The 20,958-nt window shown below is 32.0% G+C and overlaps 3 protein-coding genes across 5 annotated transcripts in view; all 3 read left to right on the plus strand.

Annotated features, from left to right (window-relative positions):
• Window positions 1-225: 225 nt before the first annotated feature.
• On the plus strand, window positions 226-6,540 carry LOC105448448 (Fanconi anemia group M protein). 2 transcript variants are annotated; one of them, XM_011686991.1, is made up of 13 exons: window positions 226-796; window positions 876-1,043; window positions 1,136-1,308; window positions 1,824-1,913; window positions 2,014-2,238; window positions 2,327-2,480; window positions 2,647-2,762; window positions 2,838-2,957; window positions 3,092-3,257; window positions 3,361-3,515; window positions 3,598-3,832; window positions 3,935-6,012; window positions 6,155-6,540. In XM_011686991.1, exons 1-13 carry the CDS (start codon window positions 634-636, stop codon window positions 6,380-6,382), a joined length of 4,071 nt encoding a protein of 1,356 aa, XP_011685293.1. In that variant the 5' UTR covers window positions 226-633; the 3' UTR covers window positions 6,383-6,540. The 2 variants fall into 2 exon arrangements, with proteins under 2 accessions (XP_011685293.1, XP_011685294.1); XM_011686992.1 differs by having other exon boundaries at window positions 1,848-1,913.
• A 614-nt stretch (window positions 6,541-7,154) lies between these two features.
• On the plus strand, window positions 7,155-9,340 carry LOC105448449. The gene is made up of 3 exons (XM_011686993.1): window positions 7,155-7,252; window positions 7,405-7,966; window positions 8,763-9,340. Exons 2-3 carry the CDS (start codon window positions 7,430-7,432, stop codon window positions 8,871-8,873), a joined length of 648 nt encoding a protein of 215 aa, XP_011685295.1. The 5' UTR covers window positions 7,155-7,252; window positions 7,405-7,429; the 3' UTR covers window positions 8,874-9,340.
• A 1,003-nt stretch (window positions 9,341-10,343) lies between these two features.
• The window catches only part of LOC105448451 (heparin cofactor 2-like), an 18,233-nt gene continuing 7,618 nt past the window's right edge, over window positions 10,344-20,958 (plus strand). Inside the window, exons 1-8 of one of the 2 annotated variants that reach the window (XM_011686995.1) lie at window positions 10,344-10,533; window positions 14,601-14,794; window positions 15,328-15,510; window positions 15,653-15,866; window positions 16,722-16,939; window positions 17,028-17,213; window positions 17,449-17,599; window positions 17,972-18,178. In XM_011686995.1, the coding sequence (XP_011685297.1) occupies window positions 10,518-10,533; window positions 14,601-14,794; window positions 15,328-15,510; window positions 15,653-15,866; window positions 16,722-16,939; window positions 17,028-17,213; window positions 17,449-17,599; window positions 17,972-18,178 (1,369 nt within the window). In that variant the 5' untranslated portion in view covers window positions 10,344-10,517. The remainder of the gene's footprint in view (window positions 10,534-14,600; window positions 14,795-15,327; window positions 15,511-15,652; window positions 15,867-16,721; window positions 16,940-17,027; window positions 17,214-17,448; window positions 17,600-17,971; window positions 18,179-20,958) is intronic. The other variant, XM_011686996.1, reaches the window with a different exon arrangement.

The raw sequence follows: 20,958 nt of genomic DNA on the forward strand, positions 1-20,958 counted from the left end.
TGACTCCGAGTCGACGGTCTGTTCTTTTTAGCTATAAAAAAATAGTTAAAATGTACAAGAAACGCTAAAAAGAACAGACTATTTTGACTCGGAATCGGATCGAGTCAACAAATCGAAAACGCTATAAGTAACATTTTTAACCAATAGTAATGAATTGCTACGACTGCATACTGCGCATGAAATGGCACCTTAACAGAGGTCTCTATGATCTCTCCTGTCGTCTGCTTGTATTCAAAGTTCAAACTTCGTCAAACTCCGCAGGCAGAGGTCGCATTGATAATTGTGTTTTGAAATCACGTGAAGTAAAATGACGAATTTATTTTGTTCTTTTCTTTTCACGGGAAACGTATGTTCGGGATTGAATCAAGTTGTGAAAGATACGTTTGCAGTACTTTATTTTCAACGAGAACTTCTACGTTAAACGTCGGTATATCGAGTCGTGAAATCCAGTATACCCACGTAAATCACAATTGTATCTGGGAGTCCTCATATGATCGTCATGTTGTGCTCCGTCTCTCTCGGATAAACATACATTTCTTTAAAATTAATGTCGATTATGTTGAAAAGTGATCGTCGCCCGCGATCTGTCGGTTCTGTTCCTGGAGTGCGTAAGTCGAACGAGACTCCGCGAAAATGGAATCGCAATCTCAAGTCTTACAACAACCAGAGACAAGGGGATTCGATTTGTCGACTGGAAAGACGTGGATATATCCAGAAAATTATCCGATCCGCCAGTACCAGTATAACATAGTTGAATCTGCTTTATATCGCAACACTATGGTCTGTTTACCCACTGGTAAGAGGAGAAATATCTTTTGCTAGCGATAACGCTTAATCAGTCAGGATGTAAAAGTATGTCTTCAATTTTGTGACAGGGTTGGGAAAGACCTTCATCGCCGCTGTTGTGATGTACAATTTTTGGAGGTGGTATCCATTTGGAAAGATTGTATTTCTGGCGCCGACGAGACCTCTGGTTGCCCAGCAGATCAATGCATGCTACGAAGTGATGGGGATTCCAAGCGTCAATATGATAGAACTGACAGGTTTTAACATTCATTTAATAGTAATGTAACTCATGTATTTTGGAGTATCATGTAATATAATAAAAATGTATTATATTACATTTAATCTGTAGGTGCAGTAAATCAGAAGAATCGTGGAATAGCTTGGCTCAAAAAGAGAATAATATTTGCCACTCCTCAGGTGTTTCATAACGATCTTGAGAAATCAAATGTACCAAGTCATTTAATCAAATGCGTTGTTGTGGACGAAGCTCACAAAGCTTTGGGCAAGCATTCATATTGTGAGGTAAAAAAAACATGGAAAATATGCATTGTTATTACAAGAAACTGAGGCCATATTCAATTCTTATATTTAAGACTATCTTAAGTCTTAAGATGTTATAAATCAATCAAGTTGATATTCATAGTCAGTTCTTGTATTTAAGACTGTTTTAAGTACAATCTTAAAAAATGTTATAAACCATCACCATATTATCATCTTATGACATTATTACAATTTTAAAACAAGAATTGAACACTGGCCACCGAGCTATATTAGCATTTTAAGATATTATTTAACACGTTTGGTGCCCACCTGAAATGACGCACCACCGCTGGGAGCTAATGTCACAAAAATTTTTTTGTATGGTTTCACATTCAAAGTCCGAATGGCTTAACTAAACACATAGATCGATCATGCGCTGGTACGTGACCTATTTGCTAAGAATGCGTGGGCGCGTGATGGGCAGCGAACATGTTAAGATAGTCTTGAAACAAGAATGGACTATGAATACCGGCCTTTAATAAATTTATAACTTTTAGTGTATCAAAATATTATCCACGCAGAATCAATACTTTAGGATATTAGCGCTTTCCGCTACACCTGGAAATAAAATAGATAAGGTTCATGAAGTAAGTAAACTCATAATGTTGCATATAGATGTTTGATTTCATTGGAAGTTGTTTTAAAGGAGTAGATATTTTAATATGCTCGTGTTTTGTTGCACGGTAGGTAATACGGAATTTAAACATCTCTCATCTGGAATTGAGAGATGAGAACTCAATCGACATAATACCGTATGTGAATAAAAGGAAAGTGGATATTATTTTGGTACCTCTTAGCAACGAATTAGCTACATTCAAAGATAGATATATTACTATCATGGATCGCCACGTTAGGCTTCTTGTACAATGTAATGTACTGCGAGGTCATACTGCAAATATATCTAAAGGAAGGGTAATTAAATTTTATCTATAAATGTTATATACTCGTATCTATATATGTTTACTGACACATACTTTTAAGTGTTTATTGCATTTGTCAGGTGTTTCATTTGTTGAGGGAATTTCAAATGAAGACAGACAAGTCTGGAAATTATGGGCAAATTATGAAGACATTGAATATATTGTTAACTATGTACCACGCTTATGAACTTATGATCAGGCATGGATTACGTGCCTTCTGTAAATTTTATGCAAGTATGTTACATATAAACAATTACAATTAATTTTATAAAGAACACTAAAATTTGTTAAGATGATTTTATAAAAATCTTTGATTTAATTTTATAAAAAATATAATTTGTTGGGATATCTATAGCACTGTCAATGCACAGACGATCTTTAGAGAAAATTTTATTTTTAGCTCATTCTGATAAGTTTTGGATTAGCAGTGAAGATCGATTACGAGATTTACTCCATGACATAGAAGCTTATCTCGGTCCGTTTCCGGAATTGTATCCCAATGGAGATGTATCTGAGGTTTGCAAAATCTTAAAATTATCTTTATAATAAACCAAAAAATTATACAATATGTAATGTAAATAATGATTTCAGATATCAACAAATATCATATTTGGACATAATAAATTTTACAAATTGAAGGACTTGCTCGAACATCATTTTAATAACAACAATGACGATCGAAAGGACACAAGAGCTATAGTTTTCGTCGAAGTTTGTATATTAGCCTTTCAGACTGTCTCGTCTGTATACATAATATATACTATTTGTATAAAACTTTTAGAAATTATTAAAAAAAAATTAATTTATATTCCAAACATTTAATATGTTACTTCATGAATCTGCAGTACAGAGACATAGTCAATGAGGTCTATATTTTGCTCTTGCAATCAAAGCCGATAATTAGGCCACAGATGTTTGTCGGTCAAGCAGGTCAGAAGCAGAAGCAACAAATAAAAGCGTTGGAAGATTTTCGAAATAATCGTGTAAATGTGCTGATTTCAACGAGTATAGGTGCGTGAAAAACAGATATTATTGATTTTTTGCCATACTCTAATTTTTATGATATTTATCTCTTTGTTGAGATATATTAATTTTTTGATAATGTATGCTACAGGTGAAGAAGGATTGGATGTAGGGGAAGTAGATCTGATAATATGTTTTGATGTATCGCAGCATTCCCCGATAAGGCTGGTTCAAAGAATGGGCAGAACAGGACGTAAACGAGACGGTCACATAATTGTTCTTGTTACAGACGGAAAGGAACATGAGGTAATTTGAAAAATAATTTGGTAATTTGGAAGATTTGTACAATTTTTTTATACATGCACTTTAACTGTGAAATACTTGGCAGAATTTGAAGTCTACGCTTTCCCGAAGGGACTCTCTAAATAACAAAATATTGAACACGAGTAACATATTCGCCTCTTTGTACGATAATAATCCTAGAATGATACCAGATCAATTTACTCCGGAATGCCATAAGATACATATTATAGCACTACCAAAAACGCCAAATGTAAAAGGTAAAAAGAGAAAGCATAATGTCCTTAAAAAGAGTGAAGCATCTGCCATGAAACAGAAAGAGGGTAAATAATTTATTTCTATTCTTCTTTTTTTTTTGTCAACTGCTTTATGTTTAACAGATTTATTTCTTGATATTTCTTAAAAGATACATATTGGTTTTACAGAGTCTTCTAAAAAAGGAAATTCAAATCAATCGTTGATGATGAAATTTCTTACCGATAATAAATGTAATGAACAGAACCAGGCTAACACGTGCAATATTCTTACTCAGTTAAAAACGCAAAGCAATAGCAAGTATAATACGATAAATCCTAATAATGTCAAGCTGTTGACTGACGACAACGCAGGGATCGATTTTCTGACGTTATGCGCGGTAAAGAGATCGGAGGAAGAGATGTCTTCCGAAGCTGCATCTAAAATGGACACGACTTACATTCCCGCGCCAAAACCAATTGAAGATTTGTTCAGTTTTGTAGTGCCTAACATAGACGTTATTAGTTTATGTTTTCTAACGGAAAATAATTTAACGCAATGTAAAGACTATGAAGATAATGAATCAATACAATATAAGAACAACGAGGATGAGAATATTCATGACAATAATGATTACATGTCGATGAATGTCGATAACAGTAACGTTTGGTGCACGATCCGAAATGAGAGAAATGTCGATGACAACGAAATCAGATTCGAAGATATACTTGACGAGAGTTCCGATTCGAATGAAACAGCAGTTTCGTATCTAAATCAACAAATTACAAATATTGAGATAAATTCAGAAGGAGCTTCTACATTTGACATAAAAGAGGACAATGAAATTGTAACTGACACAAGAACCGAATTATCAACTAATACCCTAGACAACCTGGAACCTACTATATTTGAAAGCATATTGAACGAATCATTTAGCTCTGTCGAGAACGATTTGGAAAATGAGGACGATGCAGCATTGCGAAATGCGGAGTCTCCAAATCCTTCAAGTGCCTTCCCTGAAAATGCAGGAGAACTCAACGTAACGCGCAAAACTAATGTTAACGATTTTCACAACGAAGACAATGTTGCTGAAACTAATCAAAATCTATCTGCATCTGTGAAACTCGCTAAATCTCAACAAACGAATAAATTTGCAAGTTTTATGGATGAAATGCATGATATTGAGTTTAACAGTGACGATGATATAAATGAATTTGTCAAGTGTCACATTAATAAAAATAAATCAATACGCAATTCTAAAGCAGAAGAGAGTTTGTTGTCCATAACTCAAGCTATTGATGAAATAGCACGAGCGAGAAGAAATTTGGAAACGCCAAGGGGATCTTTTGTAAGAAGTAAAGAAGAATCGCTTAACAAAGATACTGGCTGGATTTCAGTTAATATTAAAAACGGAAGTGAAACCGGGAAGAGCAACACGAATTTGAGGATAGATAATATCACATTATCAAATACTCATTGTACTTCTGCTGCCAAATCGCGTACTGTTAAACAAGCTCTCGATTTCCTAGATGATTCCGACGAAGACTTTATGATTACAGAGGACAACGCTAAGAAATTCAATGAGCTTGAAAGCTGTTACTTTCGCAACTCGTCGAAAGATTCGAAGAACGATATTAGCTGCATGCCCAGCACATCGAGAAGCTCAGAAATTAGAAACAATTATTTTAATGGTACATTGAAAAACTTGACAACGAAAGACAGTTGTTCCGATAACGCGTTAAAAAGTTTGAAACCGTGCGGCGTATCAACGCCGAAAACTGATAGACGTCCGAAATTATCTTTGAAACGGAACAGGGCCCAGCAAGACTCGAGTACGATAGATTTGAGTTTCTTCAAGGCGCCCGATAAACGTGTGAACAGCACAGCCGATACGAATATTTTAAAATCCAACCCCGACGTGCCAAAGCAGATTCCTTTGATTGAAAAGATCGCGAGGAAAAGCAAGCGTAGGCCTAAACGTGAGGACAATGCCAGAAACGAGTTTATAGATGACGAGGTGGAAGTGACTTCTGACGTCAGTTCGGACGAAATCGTTATCACGGATGACGAGAATCTTGAGGATTTCGTGAGCTATACGCAATTCTCGCAGGAGCAAGTCGACATGCACGCGCATTATCTGCAAACTATTAGGAGCCCGATAAAGAGATCGGGCGCTTTTCATTTCCGGCAGCCGCGCACACTCGATCCAAATGTAGAGATTTACTCGCAGCCAGTTTCGCTTTCGCAAATGCAAGATTCATATCTTAACGTACGTGTATATTATCGTTTTATAAACTTTCTGTAACTCGAATTAGCATGAATATCGTTATTAGTACGAAATCAATCCGATTTTTTATATACGACAAATTAACGAAATATCTATTTAAATATATGTTAAATTGTGCTTTCAGGATTCGTTTTGCGTTGCGGGAGACGCCGAGCTAAGCACGCTCGCCCATAACGATTCGCTATTAGATAGAATGGAAAGGAAATTGGTGGAAAACAAGCGAAAACGTTTCTGTTCCAACGAGGATTTGAAACGTACTAAAAAGAAAAAGACGAATATTTTAAATCGCTCTGTGAGCAGCGAGGATGAAATCGAACAGCTGCGTGTACAAGTGCAGGAGGATTATGGATGAACAAGAACGAAATCGAACTGTGATGCTTTGATGATCAATTATGGAGCGCAGTGAGAAATTTATTACCATATGTACAGTATACTCGTTAAAGATTCGTGTTATATATGTATTTTTATACAGCGTTTTTGTAATAAAATCATGTAAAGATCTATCTTTAATCAGATGACACAATGATTTATGAGCAACAGCGTATCCTCCCGTATCCTCCTCTCGCGTGAAGCGCGTGATTTTCCCGTCGAAAATATAATTTATCTCGTCATCTACTGAAAAATCTTTTAATGTTACTTTTACCGTCGTTGCACCGTTTTCCGATAGCGATGTACACATCTTTAGTGCTTACATTTTACCGCTTAAGCTTTTACAGCGTATTGATTTACGATGAAATTATGGATCTAGCAACTGCTTTAAACTTACCGCAATCAGTATGTCATCTTCAACAATAAGAAACAAGTTGCTTATAAAATAATTATATAATATTATGATATGAAATTTATTGAAAATGTCAATCGGTTTATTCATATCGTTGCCGCTTCTTTTAACATAGAACAATGCGTCTAATGTAAATTCCATGTTTATCTGGAAATGTCAGTGAGAATAGATATCGGTAACAAAGGATAAATCAAGGCAAGATATTGTACAAACCACAGGTACAATGCGCAAGATTTCTTTTAGATACCAGAGTAAAGCCATTAGAATAGACAGAAAATATATCAGTAAAGTTACGTTTGTCCAGGTACAAATGACATGAAAGTATATAAGAGCTAAACGCAAGCTCTCACGTCTCAGTTCCAAATTTTCACCGCGTGAAATTACCTCGAGAGCAAGATTTTTGAAGAGGCAATACCTCGTACGAAGTTCCACGAAATTGAGGTAATAGCTAAATAGTTAACGATTAAACAATTAAAGGAACAACGTAGTGCTGTGCAATTACAATTTAAATAATAACTGTTCGATGTGGCCAAGTTCCAAGTATTTATTTATTTCTTCTTTTCAAGTGGATCTCCCTTTTTAAATTTTTACAGATCCAGTACGACGAAGTAAGGAAAGATGTATCTTGCAGCAATTTGTTTGCTGGCTCTAGGATGTGCGGGAATCGTCATGCCGCAACAAATTGGGAATAGCGACATTAGACAGGCGCCACAGATGTCACAGCCATCACAAGCAACACGACCGTCACAGTCATATGTGACACCATCACCACGAGGGACACAATCACAAACGGCACAACAACAATTGCCACAAGTGCCACAAGTGCCAGCGGGATATAATGCGGTACAGCCGATACAACCGACACAACCATCGCAGTATGTGCCTCCGTCGTATGTGCCATCCGCAAACTATTATGGGCAAAGCAACGTTACTCAACATCCACTTCACTATCCGATCTACCCGCAGTATTCGAACAATTTACCCGTTGCGGAACCAAAAAATAATTTGCGGGTGAGCTCTCGTATGGAAACCGCTCTCGTTTATGGCAAATATACAATGATAGCGTCCGGGGTAATCCTCTCCATCACGGCCACATTTTTCTACGTTTGCTCGTATACGGAGTACTGCAATTTTTTTTCATCAGAAAGTAGCAAGGTAAGGCAAAATATATTTATTTATTTATTAACAAATAAGCGAGCAAATGAGAGTCAAGCGCAGTTAATAGGGCACAAATTATCTCTTTAATAATGAGATCTACATACAAATAGGATACAAAATGTCCAGACAAGTTGCCGCCTTCTCTTCGAGTCATCTACAGTCTTTTACTAAATAAAATATATAACGAACTCTATGAAGCATTCTGCCAAAAAGATAAATAAAAGTCCGTTTTCAGATTTTATATTTATTTATTTTCAAACAGATTTTGAAGCGCTCTTTCAAAATTTGCAACTATCACTGTCTATATGGTAGTGGATGAACTTTAATGAGAGAGAACCTAATTTATAAATTAAAAAATACTTTCATCTTACCGAGGAGTACTTTTCACTTTTGTTCCAAAATAATATTAGTATTTACTATTTATTTAGTTTGAGATTTGTTTTGAGCAAGTAGCGCGCGATTTTCTTTAATTAGAAATTCTTTGAATTAATTATTTCCTTTTTTTTCATAATCCATTTAATGACAAAAGTAATAATGAAAATAAGATTGTAATCATTCTCGATGTCATGTCATCTATGTTCCCGCAAATCTTCGATCAGTCAATCGATTTATTTTTATATTTCTTACGTCGTGTTTACACCTCGTTATCTTATACAAACTCTTAATTCTAATACACAAACACGAAATGGACAAATAATGGCATTTGTTTGTATAAATAATGCATGAATGTGCATTTGTTAACTTTGATATTTATTTAAAAAGTTTAAACTTAATGATTTGATTGTTTGCGTAGCAAAAAAGATCCGCCCGGTACAAACGTGTGACGTCGGATTACTTGGATGACATCACCTCTATGGTCTTGGAAGCGATAGTCAAGTACAACAACCAGAATAATATTGAGTAGAATGAATAATGCAAAAATTTTTTGATACTATTTATATATTTTTTTATGTATTTTGAAGTTTTTTTTATTACATTTCTCATCTTCAACATCTTAACAATTTATTCATGATTATTTTATACTTTTTTATATAATGTGTCTATTTTTGTATTTGGTCTTTTTGTGTATTGCGAATAAGTTTTACGTGTCGTCGGGCAATGATCTTCGTGTAAAGATGAACTGTACACAAAACATTTCAATATAAATGATAAAGCAATTCTTGTCGATTTACATTTTTATACGACGGCGTCACCACAGAATATTTCCCTGTTGTTTCCATACATCCTGCACTCGCTGATGTTTACCAACCAAAGTATGATATCATTTGGTTATCGCGATTTTTCATTTGCTTTAAAATCACCGCAGTGCGGTTAATTGTTTCCCACACATTCACCTGAAAGTAATCTATCACGCTTGATTATGCTATCAGATAATCTTGTCAGGTGATATAAAATTCTAGGTATCTCTCGAAGTCAATGGAAATATATGAATGTTAACGTCACACACAAGTTAACGTTAAACGTGTTCCTTGCTTTGCGTTTTATCTCTAAAGGAAAACGTTAAGAAGCAGCACTGGTAATGAATTAAACGTTTAATTAGGCATTTAAATACCAACAATTAATGGTTTCATTCATAATTTCAATCATTTTTATGGTTTTCTACTCTTTTTTAATGATTAACCGATTTAATAATGCCGAGGAAAACTTATATTGCTAACATAGTTGAAACATTCTTATGATTTATTTATTCTTGTGATTTATTATTCTTTTTTCATTTAGATGAGAATGAATATATTTTTACTTTATTTAATCTTCTTGATTTGCGCTCGTATTATTAGCCATTATCTTTTTTTATGTAATTACTTTTACACATACCAAACTTGATTAACTAATAATTTAAATACCCACAAGCTGACGTTTTGTTTTAATGTATTCAATTAAAAGATATTGTCATATTTATAATGTAGATACATTTATAAATAATTTTTAATTTCTTTACATATTTCTTAGCGATTATCCAAAAATAATTTTAATAATTTCAAAAATAAACTTGGTTGTGTTCTCAACTTAATTGCGATTGCGTTTTCATCGTGGCCACAACAAAAATATATTTTAACTTATTATTATTATTTATTACATATTTACATATATCATTACTTAATTTATTATTATTTAATATTTTAAAAAATTTTCATCTTGGTGATTTATTCTTAGACACATGTGTAATTGACAATTGTAGAAATTTCCCGCGAGATCCTTTTCTTATTTTTATACCTGTATATATACATATATATGCCAAATGTTATTGATAAACGATTTAACACATATGCAGACTTGTTCGCTTCTGAGTCATGTTCACCACCTCCGTTTCCTCCTCTTGTTTGCGATTTCCCCGTGCGTCTCTCCGCGGGTTACCACTACTCTTCCTCGCGGAGGCTCTATAATCCATTGGATTGTCAGACGCTGACCGGTTTTCATCCGTACACTGGTCGCGTCGCAAGCACTAGTCTTGATCATCGCGAATATCAAAGACCGAAAGTCACGTTAATTCGTAAAGCTTCATCCGGGACTAAAACAAGTTTCAACATTTCGCAGCGACTCGCCGATCATGCGGCTCCAATCAGGTAAGTAATATATTTCTCTTCGTAAATGTTTAAAAATCTATTCTTTCGATCAATTTGTTTCTCTAAAATCTTTAAACAACAGCAGAATTGTAATGAAAAGACTTATCGAGACCTACTATTAGTCAACATTAATGTTATTAATTGCCAAAATGGAATCTAATAATTTTTTAATTTGCCAAAGATTTAAAATTTTTCAAATTTCTGCAATGCGTCTGAAAAATATGGTTTTCAAATAAATTATAAAATAATTTTAGTTTACTGTTGAAATCTACATTGAAAAAATTAAATTCTCTCAGACGAAACTCTGCCGGAAAATTTGGAAGCAAAGTGTAAAGGTAAAAGGTGGCAATTGAATTGAAGGTCAATGTTAAGATCCTTGAAATTTTCTTTCTTTGTATCTTATAAAAGACCTTGTTTGTCTGATGAGGTTGCTGACCGCTAACAAAAATGCGGTTTCCGTTCGGATAAGCATTTATGTGGTTACTATTATCGAATCACATCTAGGAATGTGTGTTGGGATTATGAATTATACAAAACACGAATTATATGTACAATGCAAATTTGAAATTTATTATGCGCATAATTATAGAAAATTCTTAGAGATTAAAAAATATAATATTTCTTCAAACATTATCGGCAAAAAAATATTATTGGAAAAAATGTCGCTATTTAATAATGTAATAATTTAATATTATAGAAGGACAGGCATGACGAGAGGGGGGGGGGTGACGGGGTGATTCCCCTCGGGCCCGGATTTTTTGAGGGATGTTTTAATACTTATTATTTTCAAAACATAGAGCACGTTCAAGTTGTCAAAGCAGCTAGCCTGCTCACCGAGCAACTGAACATGATTAGTTCTTATCTGTGGAATCAATCAATCGCTTGGCAAGCAAACCTAGCCGCTTTGCCAGCTTGAACTCGCCCATAGTTTCTTATTTTTTATAATAACTTTATCTAATTAAATTGGTATAGATTACGAATAAATAAATTTATGTTTCCCTGTATTCTTTTCTTATTTAGATTAGTTTCAAAATTTTAAATCTGCCGCTCCTGGTTAAGGATAATACCTATGCGAAATGGGGGCCCGTAATTTTCTTCTCCCGGGCCCGAGTTTTTCTCTCCACGGCCCTGTAGAAAGAGCTGGAAGCTTAGAACTTTTAAAATTTGTTATTTATTTTATATAATACTAATTACTTATAAAATTATAGAAAAATATAATTACAAAAACAGTTAATTATTTTTATTAATATTTTTTAAACTAATCTGCCACCTTTTGATCTATTTTCTTAATTAAAATTTAATTGTATCAAGATTTTCATCTTTTAAATTTTTTAATTTAATTAATATAAGTTAATTAAATTTAATCAATATCGTAATAAATTCTTTACAGTGTTTTAAGACTTAACATGTTCATTAGCATCAGTATCATTAAATTTAATTATCAATTTAATTCGTGATATTATGAATCCAGTTTTAATTTAAAATTGTGTTTCAAAACTGATAAATTATTGGTTTGTATATAAATTAGAAAATGTATTTAAATTTACGCAAAACTATTATTATAGGCATCAAGATTTGCTTAGAGCGAATAGATTTAGGCTGTGTTTGGGGAGCGCGCTATCGACGCTATTGTGTCATTTTATTTTTATTGTTCATTATATGTAAAAAAAGGATAGAATAACACAATAGCGCTAATATCGGGTCCTCCAAACGCAGCCTTTCTACTTAATTGTTAATTGTTTGTTTTCATATTATAGTCGATTTTTATTGATTTAATTTACTTTAATATAATTTACTAAATTTAATTAGTTAAAGCTTAATTTTCCACTCTCTGTAAAATATGTTAATATACATATAATTAAGCTTAAAGTTAAAATTCTGCTAAAACTTGATTAAAATTAAAGAATGACATGTCATTATTTTATTTATACACTGCCGCTCATAGAAGTTCAGACACCTGCACAAATTTTATTAAATGATCACTTAAAAAATTATAATATTACAAAATAATAATTGCATTATTCTCTTGTATACTTTAGACACATACTACATTTACACATATATACAGATATTACATTTTTTATAAATTATTTTTATTTTATGTGCTAAAATAAATTACATTTTTCAAAATAGTAATAGTATAATATAAAGTTCGAAAACAACTTTTAAAATATATTAATTTAGTGATCAATTTCCTATTTCTATAATAATTTACATGGTCATTACCTGTTCTCTTAAGTATAATCACTTTTAATCGAACTTGTTTATTTCGCCCGTAAAGAGCGGGCACAGATTATAATAACAACTTGGATTTGTCTGTCCAAAGTATTTTATTTCGATGTTTTATTGTCTATTCTCGATGCATTTGTGCCAAGACGGTTTACCTCTTTGCAAAAGAAGTTTTTGCTAAGCAATACATTTGTGTGAGCCCGCTGTTGACAATCGGCGTGATTTTACAGTACTTATACAGAAAATGCTTTGTCGCGGTTGCGATTGAATTTATAGCGGCTATTTCGGGCGCTATTATCTTTTGATTACACTTGCTTATTAACTTAATAAGTTGATCTTCAGCATGAGAAGTGCTACTCGATAGTCCTGCAGTTGATTAATGTCTTCCAAACGAATAAGATCAATTAAAAATGATTAATTGTATTTAAGAGAATAGGTAGTCAATAGGTAAATTATCAAGAGTAGGAAATTAATCTGTAAATTAATATATTTTAAAAGTTTTTTTGAAATTTATAAATTATATACACTATTCTGAAAAATATAGTATATTTTGGTATATAAAATTAAGATAATTTATCAAACTTTTGCAAATGTATTATGTGTCTAAAATATATAAGAGAGCAATGCAATTGCTATTTTGTAATAATTTTTTAAATAAACATTTGATAAAATTTACGCAGGTGTCTGAACTTCTGAACGGTAGTATATGCGCCATGAAACTCTTTTTTTTTTAAAGGATTTTTAGTAAAAATATGGTAAATATCTCAATCATTCTGTTAAGCAAAGATCGACGTAGTCCAAATTAAACAGATAACACAAAGAACATCTTTGTGACAAAGAATACTTTTTTTCTCTCTCTAAAGTGCGATAATACCTTTCCCGAAGATTTTTTTACGCTGAACACGATGTCGTTAATAGAATTTTATTAGTACTTGAAGATTTTAAATTGGAAATGAAAAGGGCTTAAATGCAACATTTTCGGCCATTTTTAACATTCTTTTGCGGCAAAGAGGACCTATAAATAAACTCACGGCATCTGAAAGTATAATTCCAGCTTTTAAACAAACTTTAGTTTATGTTCATACGACTTTTTTTCATCAAGGCTTCATTATGGCTTTTCGAATTTTAGAATTTCTGTAACATTCCGTGTCTGTAGCTCAAACGTGGGCTTATAATTAGGAATAAAAGTTGTTTGAGAAGCGCTTTGGAGTCAATAATTCTGTCATTTTTAATTGACAATAAAGTATAATATGTACTCTGACTGTTGAAAACACACACACAAAAGAATTTAAAGTCATTACATACTGTGGAAGTGAAAAACGGGGTTCTGATCTCTATGTAAAGCACGCACATACACACACACACACACACACACACATCATGTATAAGTACATATTTTACCTTTCTTATAAATTTTACAGAAAGTCTAAAATTTAAATAGTCATAATTTGATTTAAAAAAATGCGATCATGAGCTAAAGTTCGTTTAAAAACTCTTGAATTATACTTTTAGATGTCGTTAATTGAATCTATTTAGAAATCAGTTTACTTATATTGCCGCAAGAAAAATGTTAAAAGTGATTAAAAATATTTTTGTCCCTTAATTTCAATGTACTTAAAATCCTGACATGTTCTACGTAGGCAAATTCTGTCAACGAAATGTTCTAAGCGAAAAAATCTTCGGGAAACGTATTATCATACTTCGAAGAGAATTTTGTTGTAAACAATATAATTTATAAATGAAAGAATCGATGATTAATGATAAAATCCTTTACAGAAAAAAATTATTATGTAAATTATAAGTTATAGAGAAGAATTGTAAATTATATGTATGTAAAGAAGTTTTAATTGCAGGATATTTACTGTGCCTCTCGATTGCGGTAGTGTTTATAAAAGAAAATGCCTGCGCCGTGGCGCAAAATCCCGCACAAACGAGTAATTCTTCACGAATTAATTCTCAAGTTGAAGACGACGAAGATTTTGTGCCCTATCAAGGCGAACGCTTGACTATATTTGATTGGATTTTATTTAGGGTACTTATCGTAGAATTTATTCCTTGCAAATTTATTATCTATAAATTTTTTAAATATTAAAAAAATTAAAATTAATGTTTAATTGATATTATAGATCTATTAATATTACTTATTAATTATTAATCAATTAAATTAAATACGTAAGAGGTATGAAAATGATCTTTTAGATGTACAGATATTTTAGAGATTTTTTAGATCACTTTTAAACGTTAATTTTATATGTAATTATAAGAAAAGAACAATTTTGCTGAAAGGCAAAAATTTTGCTTAATATAGGTCTGAAAGTAATTTTGTTAGATCATTAAAACAATTTTGTTAAAAATTCAAATCGGTTGCTAGAATATCAAAATGTTTTAAAGCAATGCTTATTACTTTTGAGTTTCCGAACAAAAGTATTTTAATGGTTAACAAAATTATTTTGTATCCAGCAAAATTTTTAGAACTTTCAGCAAAATTGTTCTTTCCGTGTAGATTTATTAATTAATCTGTTAATTAATGTCAACGATCTATAATATTTTTTAATGCTTCTTCAGACTCTGAGTAAAGCAAATAGTGGAAATGTACTACTGTCGCCAATATCCATAAAATTAGCATTAGTGCTCCTTTATGAGGGAGCTCAGGATCAAACCGCACACGAACTTGCCGGAGCAATGCCCCTTCCAGTCAGCATGCTAGCCACTCGAGAGAAGTTCAGCAATATTCTGACATCTTTGCAGGTGTGTGTGTGTGTGTGTGTGTGTGAGAGAGAGAGAGAATCATATATTAATTTAGAAACATATGGAAATTAATATTTTTATTAAAATTGTAATATTTTTACGCATACAATTCATAAATTCATAAAGCGACATTCATTTATAGGCTCCGTCTTCTGCGTACACTTTAAATTTAGGTTCGCGCATTTATATCGACAATAATATATCGACTAGACAACGCTATTCAGCGACGGTGAAAACCTTTTACCATACCGATGTGATTAACGATAATTTGTCTGACACGCACGCAATCGCGAACAAAGTTAATACTTGGATTAATAATATTACGAATGGACACATCGAAAAGATAATAGACGATGGTAAGTTTGCTTGAGGCTTCATTGTACTATATATATAGGGCTGCGTTTAGGGAGCGCGCTATTATGTCAGTTTATTTTTATCGTTAATTAGACGTAAAACAAGGACAAAGTGTAATAGCGCTGATAGGACGCTCCCCGAAAGTAACCTAGATTATCTATAATATTTTTTGTTTCAAGCTCGATCATATAATTCAGTATTTTTCAATCTTCTTCAATTGATCGCGGCATATTATATAACGAGCCAAGATACATCATTAGATTACACACGTTTCAGCGCTCAGTATAAGTTTTTTATTAGATCCCGTTAAGACAACATTTAAAAATAAAACGTAAAGTTCTAAAGTTTTTATCTTTTATATATTTGTTTAAAAGTGATTTTATTGCAATGATGATATCATTTTGATTAAAGAGTAAACACAATATAATTTAGATAATTTTCACAATTTTGAAAATATTTTTTAAAAAATTGTTCGCGCTTTACTCGCTTTATTTTCTTCTTTTCTCTTATTGTATCTTCTATAAAATTTTCGCGGCCGATTGAAACTAGTGCCGATTGAAAATCCTTGATATAATCCATAAAACATAGAAGCTGTATATATTATTATTAGCTAATTTTTTCAAATTAAATTAAAAAAATTTTGTATTTAATATTTTATGCTATAATAATACAGACATATAATATAATATAATATAATATAATATATATAATATAATACAGACATGCAAGTGTAATCTTGATATCTACAAAATAATGTCTTATTGTCTTGCTCCTCTTGATGAAAGCGGAGGATTTGGTTGTAAGTTTTAATGCTTAACATTTAAAAGTATTTATTTACTATTTATTTCATGTTCTAGAGAAAGGTCTGGAGGACTCGGTGATGCTGATCGTGAATGGATTATTCTTCAAAGGCGCTTGGCGCCGCAGATACTTTGCGCCGGAGAACACTCGAGTTTCCAAATTTCACATTAACGTTAATGAAAGCGTAGACGTGCCGTACATGTACACCGTGAATCGATTTTATTACACCGAATCGTCCAGGCTTGATGCGAAGATTCTGCGGATTCCGTACGACGTGCGTAACAGCCTGAGATGAAATTTAATACAGCTTTGAGTAAATCGTCGCTAATCACTCAGAAATTACAGGATGTAAAATCTTTCAGGGCTCAAAATTCGCTATGTACATTATACTGCCACATACGCTGACAGGCGTGGATCACATTGTCGACGAGATCAATTCGTTCACATTGGCGAGAGATGTATGGGCTATGCAGGAATTGCCTCTTAATGTTTGGATCCCAAAGTTCAAATTCGAGTTTACGAGCCACCTGGAAAATACTTTGCGCGAAGTAAGTTGTTTATGTATTTTTATTATACATCATATATACTCAAATATATACATAAAAGATATTAAAAAGTATTAAATATAAAAAATCATTAGGTGTCACATTTAATAAGCTCGACGAATATAGTGAAGTCAGAATTACGATTTCTGATGCTACATACAAAATTTGCATCTTTTTTCTTTGATCGATTTCACATATTTTTATTATCAATAATGTAACATGCTTGCTATTCTTTAAGCTTGGTATCCGCGATATTTTCGACGACACCGCGCTACTGACGGGTATAGCGAAAACGAAACGAGCCTCCAGACATTTGCGGGTGTCCGATGTCTTGCATAAGACTGGGATAGAGGTGAACGAAAATGGGACGACTGCCTACGCTGCAACAGGTATATATACTTTTTAATAAATTACATGCATAAATAACTAAATAATTGAAGTAAAATAAGTAACAATAAATGAATATATGAGTCGCGCGATTTTGTACTTTTTAAATAATTTTTTAAAATTATTTAACTACAATGTTCCTGCTCTTTTTTTACAATTAATAATTATATTAGCAATTTATTTGCTACAACGTAATTAATTTTATATGAAAGAGGTACAAAAGTTATTATATGTATATTGGTTTTACTTCAAAAATATCCTAAAATAATAATTCGGCGTTATTTTTACCGTAAATTATTCACAGGAGCAAAAAAATTTTATCATAGCGTTTCTTGTTCTTGTGCTCTCTCTTATATTTCTTCTTCTCAATATAGAAATACAGATTGGAAATAAGATAGATGACGGCACATTTAACGCCAACCATCCGTTCGTGTTTTACATCGAAGATGAGACTACCGGTACCATCCTTTACATAGGAAAATTTCAAAATCCCTTAAAGACATCTGGAACTACTGGGAAAGTGCAGCAGCAATTTCCGTCGCGATTTAACCCGGATACGGCGACCGTAACTCCCAACCCCGGTAAACCAACTACTACCGTAGCGTTATCTGGTAATTAAGGAAGTGGTGTGTAGCGGTAACGGGTAGAATATAACCTTGGTGCACAATTCTACTCTGTGATTAAAGTTTCTTCCTATCAAGCAAATTTTGCATTGTTCTTTTAACTATATTAAGTAAAACCAAAGAGTTACAAAACATTACATTATATTTTCTCTTCTAATACTAACGGCGGTTTTGTTGTAAGTTATGAATTGGATATTTTTTCTCAAATTCCGAGATTACAACATAGTATCTCAAAACACAAAAGGAAAGGAACGATAACGTGGGATTAGTTTTTTTTTTCTAAAGATTGAGAATTCTTTTCTACATATTTCGATATACCGTTTCTCTGTATTTATGGTTCTTGAAGCTTTATCTCGGCTTGATTTATCTTTAGCTCGGAGCTCGAAATATGAGATAAAATATCCTGCACACGTAGGATGTACGTATTTTTAACATATTATTAACACATTGCATGGTGCTCTATATTAGTGTATTATAATGGATAATTGCATTTCAATAGATGTAGTTAAGATCCTGACGCAAGTGATTTTCCGGCTTATCGAGTCTTATTCGCTTTGACTTATATGTAAAGATGTCCGAACTGTTCGAATACGAATCGAATCGAATTAGGATAAGTAGAATAATGCGCCATGTTATTAAAGTTTTTTTATATTATCTATATATTATGATTCAATCTAAAAATAAGTAATAATTATGTTGTTAATTAAAAATTATGTTTAAACAATTCAATTAGACTTAATTCTATTAGATTCGGGTAAAATTAATTTTGTCAATTTGGTTCAAGATTCGAACGAAAAAATTCGACTCGATTCGATTTGATATTCAAAAACCTCTGATTCGCATGCCTTTATTAAAATTACTTATGTTTTTATTCGATTTTTAACAAAAGTACAAAAAAAACTTTTTTAAATACATTAGAGCAACACTTTTAATACAATATAAAAGAAATTATTATTACAGTTTTTCATTATCACAATTTTTCTTGTTTGATTTTTGACAAAAGTACAAGAAAATAAAATTTTCTTAAATACATTAGAGCAACACTTTTAATACAATATAAAAGAAATTATTATTACAGTATTAAATATTCCATACAAATTGTGACAGAACGCTTATTATAATAGTGTATTATTATACGTAAATAAAATTGTATCTGTGAAAATTATATTTGCATAAAAACGAATTGCATAAATTTTCCATGTACATTCAATAACGAATATCGAATAAAATTACGTCAAATACATTAATGACAATAGGGAATTATTTTATTAAATATCAATATACCAAAGAAATGGAAACATATTTATTATATACTAAAGGAATCTGTTAGAAATAATGTAACAAGTCTGACATGCGCGTATTTATCCTGACTCCAACACACTTTACATAATTTTTTAATTTTTTAATAATAATAAATTAATTAGTTATATTTAATAATAATCTTGTAATTGATTATGCGCACAAGTAAAAAAAAAAAAGTATTTCTTTTATTTTTTATACGAGCAACATATTAAATAATATATTTTTATATTATTTCTACACTGATTTTTATCGTGTTTATTTCTTATTATCTTAAGAAAGAAATGATATAATATTTTGTAATTTACCGACTCTGAGATTTTATTAATTAATTATTAATAAAACTAATATTAACTTATTTCCAAGGATTAATCAATTGCTTTTCCTCGGGTTTTCCCTCATTGCTTATTAAGTGTAAAATTATCGTCCCGCATAATTGTTTATGGTACTTACAGTGAACTGTTAGAACTACTGACGTCATTGCTAATCGCATTTCTTTCGTTCTACATCCATATCGTCAATTATTGTTCCGTATATTGTTTGCTTTCATTTTGACCGATTATACCTTTTATCGCTACGTGACCGCAAAAGTTGTAAACGAATTCTAGTGGGGCATTCCAGTGACGTTTGCGTGGACGGAAATAGTAAATGGAAATTCCAAGGCAAAATCACTTTCACGAGCTTCTTCCTAGCTTTTAGCCGGGTGTATGTTTTATTTGTTTTATTATTGGTTCCTTGAATTGTTGATCCCTATTTCACTGTGTAACAAAAAATAATTTCTTTTTATACACAAAAATGCCTGTGAAAATAAAGATGAATTTTAACACAGAAATCGCGTTCTGTTTTGCAAGATTATTTTTTTATGCGCATTTGAAATCTAGAGATCATTTTGGTTGCGATGCAAGATGGAATTTTGCGATTGTCTGAAAATCATATGTTTCCACGTTTGCATTAAAATTTATCATTAAATTTGAAAATGACAAAATTAAAGCATTTTCTGTGTGGTTATCACATCTCTTTTTTGCTCTGCTTCAATCTCTTTAATTTTACCATTTTCAAATGATAAAATTAGCGACAAGCTTAAAATAAAAATACATGATTTTCAGATAATCGCAAACTTTCATCTTAGCTTCGCGTCCGAAATAACCTTTTCTAAACTTCAAATGTGCAGCGTAAAAAGCTTGATTTCTTGAAACGAAACATTATCACTTCTCATTATGCGTCTCTACTTTCACGAACGTATCGATTTTTTTCGTGTGTGAAAAATGTCACACTATGTTTTGTATAAAATTAAAAAATGTCATATATTATGATTAGGTGCTAAGTTTATTACTGTAATTTTTTTTCTAACATTGATGAAAATTTTATCAAACAGACACCGTACAGGGTGTCTCGTATTCAATGGTACAGCGCTTGTGGGAAGGTAGTGTGGACCAAAC

The sequence above is a fragment of the Wasmannia auropunctata genome, unplaced genomic scaffold (assembly GCF_000956235.1).
Source record: "Wasmannia auropunctata unplaced genomic scaffold, wasmannia.A_1.0 LD336085.1, whole genome shotgun sequence".
Lineage (NCBI taxonomy): Eukaryota > Metazoa > Arthropoda > Insecta > Hymenoptera > Formicidae > Wasmannia > Wasmannia auropunctata.

Bases quoted from the DNA above. Each gene is read 5' to 3' on its own strand.
- LOC105448449 (XM_011686993.1), top strand. From the start codon at position 7,430: ATGTATCTTGCAGCAATTTGTTTGCTGGCTCTAGGATGTGCGGGAATC. The intron at 7,967-8,762 runs GTAAGGCAAAAT...TTGTTTGCGTAG, and splicing joins TTTCATCAGAAAGTAGCAAG to CAAAAAAGATCCGCCCGGTA.
- LOC105448448 (XM_011686991.1), top strand. From the start codon at position 634: ATGGAATCGCAATCTCAAGTCTTACAACAACCAGAGACAAGGGGATTC. The intron at 3,516-3,597 runs GTAATTTGAAAA...AATACTTGGCAG, and splicing joins CAGACGGAAAGGAACATGAG to AATTTGAAGTCTACGCTTTC. The intron at 3,833-3,934 runs GTAAATAATTTA...TTGGTTTTACAG, and splicing joins TGCCATGAAACAGAAAGAGG to AGTCTTCTAAAAAAGGAAAT.